The sequence below is a fragment of the Crocodylus porosus genome, unplaced genomic scaffold, assembly GCF_001723895.1.
Source record: "Crocodylus porosus isolate Cpor-Errol unplaced genomic scaffold, CroPor_comp1, whole genome shotgun sequence".
Classification (NCBI taxonomy): Eukaryota; Metazoa; Chordata; order Crocodylia; family Crocodylidae; genus Crocodylus; species Crocodylus porosus.
In genome coordinates, this window is record NW_017728945.1 from 2,461,281 (window position 1) to 2,478,912 (window position 17,632).

At 45.6% G+C, this 17,632-nt stretch overlaps 1 protein-coding gene across 1 annotated transcript in view; it reads left to right on the forward strand.

Moving 5' to 3' along the window:
* The window catches only part of ELAVL1 (ELAV like RNA binding protein 1), a 60,845-nt gene that overhangs the window by 20,832 nt on the left and 22,381 nt on the right, over positions 1 to 17,632 (forward strand). Inside the window, exon 2 of the mRNA XM_019550624.1 lies at positions 3,574 to 3,757. Coding sequence (XP_019406169.1) covers positions 3,586 to 3,757 — 172 coding nt within the window. The 5' untranslated portion in view covers positions 3,574 to 3,585. The remainder of the gene's footprint in view (positions 1 to 3,573; positions 3,758 to 17,632) is intronic.

Genomic DNA, 17,632 nt, shown 5'->3' on the forward strand with positions numbered 1-17,632 from the left:
GGGGAGGAGGGAGGGAGGGGGGGGCTGGGCTGGGGCTGCACTTGGGATAGGGCGGGCTCAGCTGCATAGGATGGGTGGTGGCAGTACTGCGAGGGGTGGCTATAGGGAATTTTGGAGTGGCTGTAGCTTCCCCCCAACCACCACCCTTGCTCAGGGCACTCCACTGTGCTACCTTTCCCTCGGGAGCCCTGCACAGGGAACTCAAGGGGAGTGCCGTGAGCAGGAACGAGATTTGTGGGGAGGGCTATGGCCACCTTGCTTAGTGCTGCTGCCACCCAGCCAAGCCCCCGCAACCAGAAGAACCTGGTGCAGCGCTGGCCCTGAGCCCACGGTGGGCAGCCCACCCTTGACCTGTGCCCAAATCCAGGGGGCACATATCCCCCACATACCTCCCCTGTGGGTGTGCACAGCAGTGGGGAGCTGTCCATGACTCCATCCTGCTCCCAGGGTTGTATTGACTGCCCTGGCTGGACAGTACCTGCCCCTGTTGTAGTCCCTTTCTCATCGTAGTGGGCCTTTATCTCCCCCACTCCACCATGCTCCTTCCCCAACCACAGACTTGCCACTAAGACACTGCTCTCCAAGCTGCCTGGCTGCATTCCGGTAAATCTGCTCTTGAATCGGTATTGGCTGATATGGTTGGTTAATCAGTATCGACCAAGAAAATCTTTATCAGTGCACCCCTACAGATATTGTTACTGGGTCCAGGGCCGTCCCTAGGGGGCAGAGTCAGGGCAACTGCCCGGGGCCCTGCACTTTGGGGGGGCCCCGTGGTGCCAGGTGGAGTGTCTGTGATGACTCCATGCTGCCGCTGGCTTCATGTCTCGCTGGTCACCCCTCCCTCTTCTGCTGAATCTGCCACTGGCTTCCTTGCGTCTGGGGGCAAGGCTGATTTGCTCGGGTCATCTCTGACTGGGTCTGTTACTATCATTTCTGAATTTTTTTGCAGGTTCAGTAGAGCGAACGTAACACGTTGTCCTAGTGTCAGTAGTGATCTCCATGTTTTTGTGGGGGTATGGCTGGAAAGCTAGGTCAGAGCAGACTTTATATTTAGCTTGATGTTTATATTAGTACTAATCACTTTCAGAAGTGAGTTCTTTGGTTTGACACATTAAAGCATTAACCTTAAAACATTTTGGAGCGGCAGAGACTTGAATCTGGATTAAGGTTAGTGAAAAGTAGGCTTGTCTAGTAGAGATGCACTGATACATTGGTCCTATGTCAGATCAGCACCGATATAAAGACAGCTGACCATTGGAAACTGACCTGATGTGGCTGATAAATGGCCTGTGCATGCGTACAGCCGCAGCGCAGCACATAGGTAGCCAGGAGCGCAGCCTGGCAGCATGGGGAGCTGCATCCAGCTGGTAAGTCTGTTGTGGTGGAAGGGGAGAAGGGAGGAAAAGGGCATGGGGTGAGGGAGGGAGTGAGGCTGGGGCAGGTGCTGCCCTGCTGAGGCAGGACGTGGGATAGCCGCAGCTTGTCTGGGGGGCTTGGGGTGATGGGGATGGCTCCTGCTGCTGCATGTGCTCCGGGAGTACATAGAGGCATGTGCCCCCTGGATCTGCGCAGTGCAGGCTGGAGCCAGGACTGCCAGGCTGTTCCTGGTGTGGGGTGGGCCAGGCTGAGCTCAGGGTGGGGTGGGTGGTGGCACTGCCAGGGGCGGGAGGGTCAGGGGAGCTATGGCCCGTACCCTCCTTCCCAGTGCTGCTGCTGCCCTGCCCTGAGTGCAGCCCAGACTAGCCCCTCCTGGGAACAGTACAGCACTGCCCCAGCCCACCCTGCCCCACGCAGATCTGGCGTCACAGGCTCCCCCCCATGCTCTCCTAGGGTGCATGCAGCAGCAGGAGCTGCCCCCATTGCCCTGTGGCCCTGGACAAGGTGCAGCTCCAGCCCCACTCCCTCCTTCACCTCAAGGGCCTCGATCTGCCCCCACACGCCTTCCCTTCCTCCTCCACTTCCACCCCAACAGACTTGCCAGCCCAGACACTGCTCTTCAAGCTGCCGGGCGGTGTATAAGAAATCAGATCAGTATCAGTCAGTATGCCTCCTTAAAAATTGGCAAGTGGCATCAGCCCCAAAAATCTCTCTTGGTGTACCCCTGTTGTCTAACTCTGTTATTAATGATCCGGAGACTATTGCTGTGGCTATAGACACCCAAATGTGTAGTGTACATAGAAGTGGGCATGCTGGTAAATTACAGGGAAAAATCTTACCGGATAAAATAATTTAATACTTCTAGTACTAGCCTTGGGGGTGTTCATTTCTTAAGGAATTAAGGCATTGGAGTTAGTGTGAAGTTTTAGGTGTAGGGTTGATTTTGCTGTTCTTATCAGTGGAGAATGAGTTGAAAAACTAGTCTGCTAGTATGACTGGTGCTATAAGAGAATGAATGGGGACTAAAACACAATGACTAAAAGTTTCTCTGAAGGTAATAGATTTTATTTCATTACTGAAGGTAGGAATGACTTAGTAAATTGAGAGTGGGAATTAACTTTAATGCATTTAATTTATTTATTTCTTTAACTTCAGTTAATACTAAATATGGTAATACACATACACCTTAAAGAAACTGTTTGGCTAAATATGGTAGATTCCTGGTAGTGCAGCAGTTTTCAGTGGTATCAACTGAAGTAAATTCATGTGTCATTCCCACTTGCTTTGTTTTTAAAAGTCCTTATGACCCATCCTTATGTGTGCATCTTGGGTTCAAGTAAGTGGTGCAGCAGGAGCTTTTGCAGCTGTTGACATGGGGAAGCAGTACTAGGCAGAGAAGAGGACAGAAGTTCAGTTCCAGTTCTTCCTTTTGGCTTGTGGTGTTCCTGTGCATTTCACAGGGTTGTTGGAAATTATTAAAGTATTATAGCCTTCAAATAAAGCATTGAACAAGGCCACTTCTAGCTAATACTGTGATTCTTACCCTGAGAATGCTATTTCCAAAGCAATGCTCTAATAGATCAAGCCTTGACCATCTTGTTGCGCTGCCTTTACAAACGAATGTGGCAGATGTCTGTGCTTGGCTTGACCCTTTAACCATACACAAGTTTTCCTGTTGACTAGAAATAGAAACCTCGGAATGCTGGGAAGCCAAACTCCTAATTGTTGTGTAGGAGAGCTGGCAGAGGTTGGAATATAAGCCATAAAATTCATATATAATGTGGCTGTCATAGGCCCATGGTTATGTGCATTGAATTGCAATTGCAGGAGCAGCTACATTTCTGGCATTTTCTAAATCCAAGTGCTTAACTTTGCATCTTAATTCTCTTTATCTGCTGTGTATGTAATTTTAAATATACTTTCAATCTATCTTAGTTCTTTCCATTTAAATGCATGGTCCTTTAATTGTTCAGGGTTTGTTTGTTTTTAAATGGCAATTTTATCTGCTTGAGAGAATTAAATGTCATGGAATTTTTAAACACTGGTGTTTTTTTGTTCCTTAAAGAAGAAAGGGAATGCATAGATACAAACTGAATTGTTTCATAAAAATAAAACTTATCAACATTGTGGGTGGATAAAGTTCACTTGATTACAAAACAACAATGTAGAACTTACTTGAGATTTTTTCTTTTTCAGATATTTCATAAAATGTCTAATGGTTATGAAGATCACATGGCTGAAGATTGCAGGGATGATATTGGTAGAACAAACTTAATTGTGAACTACCTCCCTCAGAACATGACGCAGGATGAGTTACGGAGTCTATTTAGCAGTATTGGCGAAGTTGAATCTGCAAAACTTATTCGGGACAAAGTTGCAGGTATAATCCAGTTTATGAGAATTTCTTGCTTTTTTTTTTTTTTTTTGGTAGGCACTTAACTAAATGCAGTATTTGAGTACAATTTGCGCTGGGGTGGGGGAATGTCTGCAAGTGTCAGGGATGAACCCTAGACTTAATATACAAGAATAAGAAATAAAATGATAGAAAGTCAGTATCTTCCAAAAAGTAAGTGAAGCTCGTTTTTGGGGGTTAGGTGCTTCTGCTTGTTAACTTAAACATGTTTACTCTGAATTCAATCTAATAGATTCTTCTGTACCGATAACTTGTCTGTATTGTACATAGTGGATACAGGGATCCTGGTTTTCTCTCTCTAAAAATCCCAAATTCTCTGCTTTTAAAAAAACAAAACAAAAAACCAAAGCAAATTCTCCAATTAAAATGCCCAAAATCTATGGGTTTTTTTCCTACAATTAAAATGAAATGCCAATAGACGTGCGCATGTACATGTGTATTAGTTGAACACAATTTTCTATTGATATATTTAAAAAATGAAAAATCAGTTTTGGAAGCCTACCAGCACCTCAGTCCATTATAATAATAAATTCTAAACACCTACCTGTTTTGGTATTTAATTTTTTTTTAATTAAATCAGAGCTCCCCCTGCCCCCTTCGCTCACCAGGATGTGGGTCCAGGTGCAGCTGTTCTTCTTCCCCCTTGCTGCTTTGTGGTGCTGAACAGCCATGTTAGGCTAGTGCCCTGCCCATGCTGTTGCTCCTCACTCCCACAGCCCCCCAGTCCTGCCAGTGTCTCACTCCCATCCTGTGGCTCCCCATTCTCCCCAGCTTTGCTGAAGAGGGCCCCCAGCTGCCAGGGCTACAGGACCTGGTGGCTGCATCCTGCCCACTCCCTGCTCCACAGTTGCCACTTACTACTGGCCAGTGGCTTCTGAGCCCCTGCTGCTGTGCATGGGAGGTGGTGGCTGCTGCAGCCAGAGTGGGGACGGAGCCTAGGCTTGCCCCTGCAGGCAGCATGGCCAGTGTGGAGTCCAGCAGAGCCCATGAGGGGTTGGGGTAGATGCAGGCTCTGTGCCCTGCCACCCTCACCCCGGGGGCCTCTATGCGCCAATGAGCAAGACCTGCTATGGGAGGGCAGAGCAAAGGTGGGGTGGAGAGACTCGGTGACGCTGCTGCTGGGAGCCCTGTGCCAGCTGTGCTGTCATGGCAGAGGCACAGCCCCATGCCCCACGGTGGGTGAACAAATCTGGAGGGGTACATGCCCCCCCCCATGCCTCCCTGACACCAGCCTTACCCCACTCCCTCCCTCACCATGGCTGCTGCCACTACCTCAGTCTGCCCCCGCCTTCCCGACTTGCCTACAGGTAGCTGAGGGAGTTATGGTAGCCTGCAAGGGGGGATACCCATGGTTTCCCACTGTTTTCTCCTTTCAAGCAGAAAATCCATGCATTTCCACAGCAATCGGAAAACCCAAATCTCTGATAATGAGACTTGGCTTTGCAAAGAATCTGAGGAGTTTTATGTCTCAATGGGAAAACACATGTGCGCTGTACCTGTGGTTTGGTTCTGGGAAAAAGTACATTCCTAAAGGAATGTACATATTTTAACTGCTTTATTTTACAAGATACTCAGGGCACTAATGCTAGTTCCATTTATTTTAAGGATGTAGGTTCAGGGCAGATGGTTAAATCAGAGGATATCTGACTTATGCAACTTCATGTGAAGCTTCTGGCTCTAATAACCTTTTATGATGAATCTGTTAATCTGTGGCAGCTGATAAGGTTTGGTAGAAGTGTTTTCAGCTTCTTAGTGTAGGGATGATGAGATTGTGGATCTTAAAACTTTGACATGCTAATCACCTTCCTGCACTTTAGCAATTCTGCTAATCCTTTTTAAGTATCCCTTGATTTATTGAATTTGTAGCCTACTGTTTTGATACTTGGGCTTGTATATTTCTGTGAGCAAGTAGCTGTGCAGCTCACTGACTTGTATATATGTTTGTCACACTAATAGCATAGCAGAATTTTACTGCTGCACGTATGTTGCCCTGGGTTTCAAGCCAGTCTTAGATTTCTGTTGCTCTGAATCAGGTTTTCCAAAATTCACAAAACCTACATTGTTTGTTTATTTTGGTCTAGTTTAAGTAAAAATCTGAACTAAAGAACTTGGTGGCTATTATCCTTCTGACGAAAGGTTTACAATCTTTTTGTTAACAGGTGGAGGGGGAAAGTGTTTTTTCTTGTTCAATGAATTCAAAAACAATTGAAGGAATCTTGGTGGTTTTGTAAAAGCCAATTTTAGCTAGAAACTAAGCTGTTAAATTTTGCATAAGACTTTTACTCTAAGAGGATCAATATTATGAGTAGGGGTGCACTAATAAAGATTTTTTTGGCCAATACCAGTGGCTGGTTATTAACCAGCCACATTGGCCAATACTCATCTGATTGCCGATATGGAGCCTGGCAGCTTGGAGAGCAGCGTCCAGCTGGTAAGTCTCTTTGGGGAAAGGGAGATGGGGGAGGGAAGGGATGCGGGGGGAACCCAATTGAGGCCAGGAGAGAGTGGGGCTGGGGCAGGGTGTGGGATGGAGCTGTGGGTGGTTTGTCCAGAGGGGGAGGGGGGGTGATTCCCACCGCTGCATGTATCCAGTCTGCAGCAGGCAGCCCATCCTTACCCCATGCACAAATCCAGGGGGCATGTGCCCCCCATGCCTCCCTCCAGGGGTGTGTGCAGCAGTGGGAGCCACTCCCTGGCCATGCTACCTGTGGCTTCATCCCACACCCTGCCCTGGCTTGGCTGGTCAGTGCCTGCCCCTGCCCCACTTGCTCCCTCACCATGGGGGTCTCAGTCTGCCTCCCTTCCCCCCCCCCAGCCCCCCACATACTTACTGGCCGGACACTGTTCTCCAAGCTGCTGGGCTGCATTGCTGACTGTACATGTACAAGGCATTTATCAGTGACATTATTGGCCACATTGGCCAAAAAAGCTGATTGCTTATAATGTCAGTTTTCCTTTTACCGGTGCAGGTATGATATGGACTGATATATCGGTGCACCTGTAATTATGATTCCCATTTTCTTTCTCTCTCAAGTTTTCCCTTTTAGCTGAAACTTTATGTGGCAGCCTGGAGCCTAAAGGTACAACCTAAAGCTGCCCATGTAAATAATATGCATTAAATTAATTCATAAGTGTTTTCCAAAGAAAGTTAATGCATCTAGGGCAGGGGTGGGGAAAATGTGGCCCAGGGGCCAGACGCAGCCAGCCAAGCCATTCTATCCAGCCTGTGGGGCCCCTAAAAAATTTAGAAAATTAATATTTATCTGCCCCTGGCTGCCTATCATGGGGCCCTCGATGGCTTGCCAAAACTCAGTAAGCGGCTCTCCACCCAAAATAATTGCCTGCCCCTGGTCTAGGGACGGGAGGAGACCCATGATAGGGCATACCATCCATTTTCTGTTTAATAGAGGACTCTGCCCTCTGTAGTGTACTGCAGCATTTTCTTAGGTCTTTCTCTTGCCCCAAGGTTAGGAATAGGGATGGTCCTCAACTTTCCTTCAAGAGGTGACTTTACTATCTTTATAGAGCTGACATTTATATATCTATATAGATGTGTATTATACTGAGGTATAATTTTGTATATCTAATTTTGTACATCTGCCTTTCTGTCAGATATACAAAGATACAGCGTTTGTATGTGGATGCACACGCTTTTCCTGTTCTTCTTTTTCTCAGAGTGAAACACAAATTATCTAAGACCAAAGTCTCATGTGAAAGATGTAGGTTAAATAGCCCACAGGAGTAGCAGTGTCTAGACTGTGTTACGAAGAGCAACAGTTGGAGGGATCTTTGGGAGTTTGTTTGGTGGACTTACTTTGGGAGTTTTGATGAGTTGTCACGGGCTGGGTTGGCACCCTTTCCTCCCTGGCCCCTGCAACAGTTCACCAAAATTCCCGAAGTAGTCCTCTGGCCCAAATAATTGCCTACTCCTGGGTTTTAGGAAAACCTAACCTGTGTTTTTCCCCTTTCTCCCTGCATCCCCAAGTCTCTGGCACATGGCCAGGCCAGGCCGGTGCTGTGCCATGTGTGCTGCCTCAGGCCACATGGGTGCAGATGGGGAGTGGTTCCTCTGACCTGGCCATGTGCTGGGGGCTTGGGGCAGGGGAGGGGATTTGGGGGAAAGAGGGGAACACAGCATGGTACCAGTCTGGTCAGGCCTGGATAACTTGCAGCTCCCAGCCCTGTGTACCCCCTGCCTTGCACCATACCCATCACCCTGAGTCCATGGCATGCAGCTGGACCAGGCAGAAACCAAGTCCCCTTTCCCACTTGGCCTGCAGTGGCATGCAGGGAACATAGTATGGCATTGGCCTGGCCTGGCCTGGCCTGGCCTGGCCTGTGATAAGTACTTGGGAAGAGAGTGGGATGTAGTGAGAAAGGCGGCCAGTCCTGTGCTGTGGCTCCGCCCCCCACATACCTCCTCCTAGAGTCTCTGGCACATGGGCAGGCCAGTACTGTGCTGTGTCCACTTCAGGTCATGGTTGCAGGTGGTGCAGTTCCTGCCTGCCCCAGCTATGTGCTGGAGACTCGGGGTTGGGCAGGAGTTGTGCCAGCTGCTCCTGTTGTGCCCATGTGGCTCAGCCCAAAGTGGTGTGCAGGAACACAGTGTGGCATCTCATTAGCAATCCCTGCACTCCTACCAGGCCTTGACCTGGCAGAGCACAGAACATGTGGCTCCTAGCCCTCTTCCCCTTGCACCCCCACAAGCTAGCAGGGAGAACCTTACCTGAGCTCCAGGTCACCACGGGATGGGCTGTCATCTGTGAATGGCTGCAGGGTCGAAGCAGCATGCAGACAGCCTCACTGGGCAGAAGCCTAGCCAGGACCTTGGCATCCCCTGCCTTGGAGCATACACAAGTCAGGTTGGGGAGGGGAGGGTCTGCTGGCTACAGCACAGGGGTAAGGGAGAAAAGCAAGAGGCAAGCAAGAGGCACTGAAAGCCAGGGCAGTCACAGGCCAGATATAATTCTCCTTCAGAGGAGCAGCTGTGGGCTGGGTAGAATCAGTTGGTGAGCTGGATCTTGCCCATCCCTGTTTCAGAGCATCACTTGGGAACCACAAGAAGAACTTCTCAGCTGAGAGCAGATACAAATTGAAGTGGACCATCCTCACCAGCAGGAAAACGAATAACTCCAGTACCAGCCTCTTTCATAAGAATCTGAGTACCAGTACAGATTTTGGAGCTATCCGTCGCGTTTTGTTTTGAAAGACAGAACTGTATTTGCTCTGAAAGGCTCTCTTTCAATCCTTTTAGTTCAGAAAAGTCAGGTTTTGAAAAACTGGTGACATAGACTTGGGAAAAATGACTACTTGCTGCTAATAAGAATGGGTGTTTATAGACATGCTCTGAGAGGTGGGGTGTTTTAATTACAGTGGCTTCAAAAGCCACTCTAATTAAAGTGCCCAGAGTGTCACGTGTATCCATGTCCCCACGCTAAAAAATGGTGGCACGGAGTGCTTTAACTAAAGCTCGTCAAGTGAGCTTTAGTTAACGTGCCCCACACCACGATTTTTCAGCATGGGGACCTGGATGCACGTGACGCTGGAGTCTGCTGGAGTGCAGTAATTACTACACTTTAGCAGACTCAGTGAATCAAATCTGTGCTGTTATGTAATTAAGTGTCAGAGTAGCTTATCTGCACACGTATAGGCATCCTAGATTTTTTTTTTTGCATCCCTTTGTAAAACTTGTCTTGAGGCTTTACTCTTTCCAGTATTTGAACATTGTCTTACCAATACCACGTCCCTCTTAATTACCCCATAAGCAGTATAGTACTTTGTTTTAATCATTCTTCATTAATTCATTCTTTTAATTGGGGGTGCACTGATAAAGATTTTTTTGGCTGATACCAGTAGCTGATTATTAACCAATCCTATCAGCCAATGCCAATCCAATAACTGATATTTAGTAATAATGCAAGGAATTTTAAACTATTGACATAAATGAACCTTTTTCTTTTCTTTCGTGTGCAGCCTCCTGCATCTTGTGTATCAGTGTTCCCATGCTTAAAAATGGCAGCATGGGTGCTTGAACTAAAGCTCACCGAATGAGCTTTAGTTCAAGCACCCTTGCTACCATTTTAAGCCCTGGATGCTGATGCATGAGATGCTGTGACACTTGAATTAGAGCCACCCTCATTAAAGTGCTTCCCCCACCCCCACACACACACACTCAGAGCATGTGCAAAAGTGTCTGTGCCAGTTGCAGCAGGTGGGGCTGGCCTAGCATTGCCTGCTACCAGCTGTGCAGAGCCCTTCAGCCCCTGTTCTTCCACATGATGCCCTTGAGCCCTAGCCCAGGGGCAGCTACCTGAGCCTGCGCAGCAGGGCTGAAGGGGAAGGTGTGAGCCTTCCTGGCAGCCCAGGGCTGGGTGGTTTCTGGGCCAGGGCAGGACTACGGGACCATTCCAGGCCTGCAGAAACTGGGCTACTCCTCCCCCACAGCCAGGCCCCAGGTCCTGGGCGGTGGACTCCAGGGTGGGGAAGGGTCCCTTCCCCTCCTGGTGGTGCTGCCCCCATGCCTTGCTGGGGAGGCTGACTGGACCCAGCCCCAGGAAGGATAGGACGCAGTTGGGCTGAGAGGCCAAGGGAGAACTCTGCTGTATACAGTGGTGGGGAGCAGCTGCCTTCATCATGGTCTGATCTGCATATCAAAGCCCCAAAAGGCTGATGTTACCAGCCATTTGAAGCCATGGGCTACGTATTTACTAACAAACATCAACCTTCAAAGTAGCCAACTTGAAACGCAAGCCTTTGAAACGTGTTGAGCTATTCAAAAGAATCAGCTGTAGAACTCTCATGCAAGTACCTTTTGTCATAATGGGTTAATTGTAACGACAGGAATAATTCTTCTCATGAGTGGGCATATCAAGTATACAAGCTATGTGGTTGTGCATGATAAATATTTGTCAGTCATTGAAGAGGGGAATATTGGATTCTGTTCCTGACTCCAGAGGGGTGTTTCACGTCACAGTTTTGAGCCAGGGTTAGACAACATAGCCAATGTGTAGATTTCGGTATTCTTTGCAAGGCAACATAGATAAGACTCAAATCTGCTATTTTAGACACTTGGGCAGAGACGACCATAGCAGGGTGTGTGGCCCGGAGGGAGGGTGGCAAGCAATTGGACACGAAGCCAGTCTGCCTCTGCAGGGCCCCCCAAAGAGCAGGGCCTGGGGCGGTCATCCCAATTCGCTGCCTTCACCCCCCACCCCCAGGACAGCCTTGTACCTGGGTTCACCTTGTTGAAAGTACAGGATTTAAGAGGAGCAGTGCTAAATTTCTCCTCACCTTCCCTTTCCATAATTTCTAATCCTTCTTGTTCCACTGTCATAGTCAAATTTATTTGCAGGCAAAAAGGCCATTTGCTTTATTTCAAAGTGGATGCCTTAGTTAATTCGGACAGTAACAACAGCTGAGTTGCTGAGTAATAGAAACCATCTTACAATTAAGTTAAATAGTTTTCAGTAACTTCCTCAGGGCTGTCAGTAACAATGAACTACAAACTGATTTAGAAGAGGAAAGAGGAGCGTAATCAGACCCCAATTTCAAAAGCAAATTTTAATTCTTCAGGGCAAAGGTGATAATTTGGAAAGGAACCAGGAAGTAAATCAGTATGCATAAAAGGCAGGTTCAGACAGTTATTTGAGCCAAAAGCACATCCTTTTAGAACAGGGGTGGTCAGCCTGCGGCACTGGCAGCCCCTGTGTTGTGGCACATGATGAACTGGGGAGGAGCAGGCAGCTCAGTGACAGATAGGGGAGGGGGCAGAAAGCAGAGCAGCAGATCAGGCAGGGAGCACAAGGCAGAAAGAAGTGGCACCCAGAGGCACAGGGCTTGCTTAATTTGGCATGTTTGCCAGAGAGGTACACCCTGACTACTTTAGAATATAAAAATTTGAAATGCTAATTAAGCTAATAGACATATGGAGGATTGAAATATACTTGGACAACAAAAGGCAAGAAACTAGCAAATCTGTTAACTATTGCAAATATATGCAAAGCTGCATATCTTTTACTGCAGGGGTGGGCAATTATTTCAGGCGAGGGGTGGCTGGCCCAGGCCGAGGCAGCAGGGGCCCGGGCAGCCCTTCCCATTTTATTCTGAGCAGGCACAGGCAGCCCCACGCGGGCTGCAAGCGGCTACAGCACGGGGTATTAGCCACGGGGTGAGCAAGGGGCCACTTTTCCTGCACTCCGCACCAGCTCCTTCCCTGCCCTCCCCACACTTACCTGAGCTTCCTGTACCTGGGCAGCCACATGGTCCCACGCCAGAAGCCCCTGCTGGGGCTTCCAGCTGGTGTGTGTGTGTGGGCCAGGGGAGCTGCAGAATATTCTTCTAAAGCATTGCTGGGTCCAAAGGATCCCTGGGGAATAAAGAAAAAAGTAAAGGAAGTTGAGAGTATTTCTGAGAAGCAAAGTGACCTCTGCATTTGGTTCTACTCTCAAGAAATAAAATTTGAAAAGTTTGGTGATTTAAGATATTGGCTTCTTGCTCTTAAGTTTTATATGCACCAAAGTTTGAAGGAACTGCTAGCAAAAAAAGAGAAGGCAAGCTTACTGAAATTGGAGCTTAAAAATAAGCTTGATTTAACACTTTTACAATCATAACAAAATATTTTTCAGGATTGCTGAGGGTTAGACTACTGGTAAGCCTTTCTTCTCAGTCTGGTAAATTGATTCAAATAATTATCTAAAATGTATAGACAACGTAGATCCTGATTGGATAGGGTTAAATCAGCAAGGTTGTTGCAAAGGAAAATTGTATCTCAACATACTAGGATTTTGAATATCAGTAAAATAAAGAGCAGTTTGGTATCATTCTTTTACACTCTTAAAAACCGTTGTAGAATTCCATCACAAGAAGCTACTATAAAAAGAGAATTTACCATGAGAAGGAGGCAGCATTGTCATGAATCAGAAAATAAAAAGGAACAACTATGTTTCCTATGATGAAAACTAGTTGTTGTTTGGAACTACAAAATCCAGACTAGAAGTAACGTTTCCATATAAACTTACAGTCCTGCTTTTTTTAAATGTAGGAATTTCAAGTCTCATTTACTGGAATTGTGTATTATTTTCTCATTCTGGTGGGGGGAGTTTCAAAAGCATTTAAGTAACTTAAGAACACAAGAAATACTGAAAGTCGATGGGATATGAATTGGGCACTTCTGAAAATCCCAGGCTTCGTTTAAAAAAATGGATATAACAGAAATAAAAGGACTTCTAATGAATAGGATATCAATGGCAAAATGGTTCTCAGCATCTTTAGACTCAAGGCTTCCCTTGGAAAATGTCAGCTCCTAGCATTTTCACACTTTTTTTCCTCTGTGGAACAATAACAGAGCAATTCTTCTGTTGCAAAGAACTCCAACCACAACAAGTCAGAAAATTTGACACTATGGACTCCTCTTTGAAAAATGTATAGGTTTATCTTGTGAAACATGTATTAGGTGTCAGCACACCTAGTACTGTAAACGGATCTCAGGGGGCCCCAGCTGAGAATCACAGGGGATTAGCAGAATGGAAAAGGCTCTGATTAAAAAGAATTAGGAATGGGAGGTTTTGGGAGGGCTTTTTTTTTTTTCATCCTAGAGGGCACACAGAAGTACCCATACCAATGTTCAGGAATCCTGGTTTTCTCTGATTTTTTTTTTTTTAAAAAAAAAATCAACAAATAACCAATTTTCAGATTTAAAAAAAGGTAACCCAAACTCCACATGTTTCTATGATTAAAATGAAGTGCCACTATATAGATATTTAGATATCTATATATATCTCTATTTTCCTTTTTTTTTTAAACTGATTTTTTTTTTTTAAATCAGAAAGAGCCAGGATTCCTGCTAATGAAATACAGAGGAAGCATGCATTCATATTTTACCCTGTCTCAATACAAAGCAAGGGGATGTTCAATGAAATTGAAAGGTGATGTATTTTTAAGGGAGGGAAGGAGATACTCTTTCATACAGTGCAGAGTTAAAGTGGAAACTGATTGCAAGAGGATATCACTGAGGTCAACAGTGTGGCAGAATTAAAAAAATGTGTTGGACACTAGATCAGTAACAAGCTGTCAGTTAAGAGTAGTAAATATTTAAGTTTAGGAAGGATTATAAACCCACTGCTTCAAGTTATAACTGATCCTTGAACCCTTAAAGTTTTTATAAGGTTCTTTCCATGTTTGGTTGGCATCTTCTGCCTAAAACTAGCTGCTTAAATATTAGACAAGATACTAGATTAGATTATTGCCCATTAGGTTCTTTTTTTACCTAGTGCCTAATGAAGAGTTGGTGCTTCTGTTTATTGCTTCAAAGGTGGCTTGCTGCCTGACTTCCTCAATTTTACATGTCGTTGCAGTATAGGCACCAAAATTTAATGGTTGTAACAAAGTAATATGTTAAGTCTTTGGAAGACGTTATACAATAATAGAATTTTTCTGTTGAGCCAACTTTTGTCATATGAAATGTTTGTTCATTTCTTCGCCCCCCCACACACACTTTTCACATTTCACTCTTAATTTTCAGCAGTCTGTTTCTTCAATGAGATGTTATTAAAAACAATGAGCCCTGTTAATGGCCAAAAATTGTTTGGATTTTTTTTTTTGAGTGACTTTTTGTCCCAAAGATTCAGTTTGGTAGTAACTAGAGGGCCTTGCACTGCTTATGGAGGCCAAGTTGTACAGCCATAAGTTCCTTCATGAGAGCTGCGGGTGGTGAGAAGGATAGAGGGACCTAGCATCGAGTGGCCTGCAGGGTGATGGGGCAGAGGTGAGAGATTTTTGTGGAAAGCCTATTTTATTCATTCACTTTTTATATGCTGCCCATCCAGACAGACTCATGGTGTCTTACAAAGCAAGAAGAGAGTAAGTTTTAAAACAGGAGGATGAACAAGATTGGATCTAAAGAATGCCCATTTCATCCTGTAGGAAAAAGGAGCTTTTTAGCACCCTAATCTTCTTTCAGAGGTGACCTCCAAGGCTTTATCTAGCACCTGAATAATTGTGGGGGGAAAAACACAAAAAGAAAAAGTTTTTTCACCAAAGAAAAATCAGTAGGGTTTGGTTACTGATAACTAGAACACATCCAAACTCTCCCCATGCCTGAAGAGGGTGTTTGTACCTGAACGCTTGCAAAGAACAATTTTTCCAACAATTCAGTTGGTCTAATAAAAGATATCACATCTAGCCAAAGAACCTTGTCTGCTTATGTCCTTAGACTGGGGTGGGCGAGGTTTGGCAAGCCATCGAGGGCCACATGACAGGCAGCCCAGGGCAGATTAATATTAATTTTCTAAATTTTTTATGGGCCCTATGGGCCAGATAGAATGGCCTGGCTGGCCGCGTCCAGCCCCGGGCCACAGTTTGCCCACCCCTGCCTTAGACCAACACAGCTACAACCAACAACCCTGGAAAACATCCTCACACTTTGGAATCTACTAGACGCTCTTTTTAAAAGTTACCTAGTTACAGACAAACATTGGTTTGGAAGACATTGCTCATTGAACCAGCAATTCAGTTGTGCAGTACTTGGTTATTTTTAATACTGTGACATAGCAGTGGTGCCCCATTACTCTTTTTATATGCTCTCTCTTCTGTAATTTCTTCTACGTCCAATTTTAATGCTATTTTTTGAAGTATGTTCATCTGTTAAGTTGTGCTATGAAACAAGCTGATTGTACCTCTTCCCAAATCAAATTCCGTCCCGCTGGGGTAACTTACTGAAAAGCTTTCCCCAGTGTGTCATATCTTCTACAGTGAAAAAAAGCCTGAAAATGTATCTTACTTTTTGTCTAAAAGCTGTTGCTGTTGCCTTTAGTTAACTTTCTGTATGGAACAGCTTTTTTCTTTAATCCAACTGAAAGAGTGACTTGATTTCTCAAAGTCTGTACATAGCACATAGTAATGCCATTTGTAGATACAGCGGACAGAAATGACTAAAGTTTTCAAAGAGAGGTAGTTAGCCATGTTAGTTTGAGGTCAGGCAAAAGGCAGGGTAGATTTGCACCTTTACAGACTAACTAAATCGGAGATGTATAGTATAAGCCTTCATAACGAGTGCTTATTCATTGAGGAGAGTAAGGTTTGAACAGGAAATTGTGGAACAAAAATCCACAGACCGTAGTCTCAGTTTAGTCCATAGTTAAGACGATGGATTCTTATCCTATTTCTTGGATTAGCTTTTTCTAAGTCCTGTGTCCCTTGACAGGGTTAACTGATTTGTAGGGTTTTGTTGTTTTCCCCTCTCTCCTACCCATCTTTTGCCCCTCTCGACAGTGCACCAACTTTTTCCTCCCCCATTCCCTACTCCCTGTATTATAATCGCTACTCTCTATTTAGCACCTGTTTCCTGTAGTCCCTTCACAGCGTCTCATGAACTATTCCCTATGCTTATGAAAGTGTACGCTATACATCTCTGATTTAGTTAATTGATAAAGGTGCACATATACCCTGCTTTCTGCCAAGCTGTCTGACTTGCTTAAAATAGTAGGGGATGAATGTATTCCTAAGCATTTTCCCCCTCCTAATGCTGGTCTTGCAGTTAGTTTTGGGGAGTTGAAAATGTTTATAAATGTAAGAATTGTCATATTGCATTGGAGTAAGTTGTCTGACTCCTTTTGCTATCCAGTTTCTGGCAGTACTGGTCCCAGATGCTTCAAGAGGAGGCTCTCGTAGAAGGGATTTGTTCATTTTCTTTGTTTAGCAGTTGGTTTTGTTCCTGAAGCATAAAGGTTCATGTCCTATAAACATCTACAGCTACATTAGGTGAGATGTCTCATCCATATACATATCCATTCTTTTGACCCCTCCTAAACTCTTAGGGCTGGATGCCTGAAGCCAGCTGAGTAGACCTCTGTGCAGTACTCACAGAAGCATGGGGGGAAAAATTGCTGAATGCCTCCTTTCTGCTCCCCTGTTCCTGGAGGTGGCTGGGCATGTAACGTTTTCCACAGTGTAACTTAATTTAGAGAAGCGGCAAGTTTCTTTAGGCTTAGCTAGAGTAGACTCTTAGTTCCCAACACTCCTTACATCTGTAAATGAGCACAAGTGTGTAGCAAGGCCATGGAAAGAGAACACATTCAAATTGACCTAATTTGCACTACATGTATGCACACACTTGCAGATAGATGATTCAGGCCCCTAAGCCAAAGCAACCTTGCTTAAACCAACGGAGAGTTATCCCTAAAATGATTGGGGATACAACTCTAGCTACATACATTTTTACTAGTTTACGTTCTGTCCATCTGCAGCCATTCAGGGACAGGTGTTTGCTGTTACCTGCTTCCTTGCCACCTGCTGGTGAGGCACAGTAACAACAGTGCAGCAAGATAGCTGCACGTGTTCCCAATCTCAGTGTCATTCATGTCTGTGTACAAACCATATGCATGTACATTTCTTGAATATTCTTTTTGTCTTAATGGTCTTTTGCTTTTTAGTTTACTTGCTTTTCTGCTTGTCCTTGAAATCTTATTTTCTGGTAACTTTTTAAAAATGGTTTGACCAGTACTACATATAAGAGTGATTCTCAGCCTGGCTGCTGGGGTACCCTGGGGTGCAGACAGATCTTTTTGAAGTGCTGTGAGGTGTAAGTACATATGTAGGTAAGCTGGGCTTGGGCTTGGGCTTGGGTTTGTCCCTGCCTGGATAATCTCCCACTCCTACTGCTCAGCCTAGAGGTGGGCAAAATATGGCCTGTGGACCAGATCTGGCTCACCAGCTTGATTGAATCTAGCCCACAGGAGGGCACCCACCAATTTAATTGCATCTGGCCTGGCTGGTGGTCTGCTCCTGCTGTGGTCCGCATGGAGCCGAGTCCCAGCCGCTCCTACCTGGGGCAGTGTATTCTGTGCT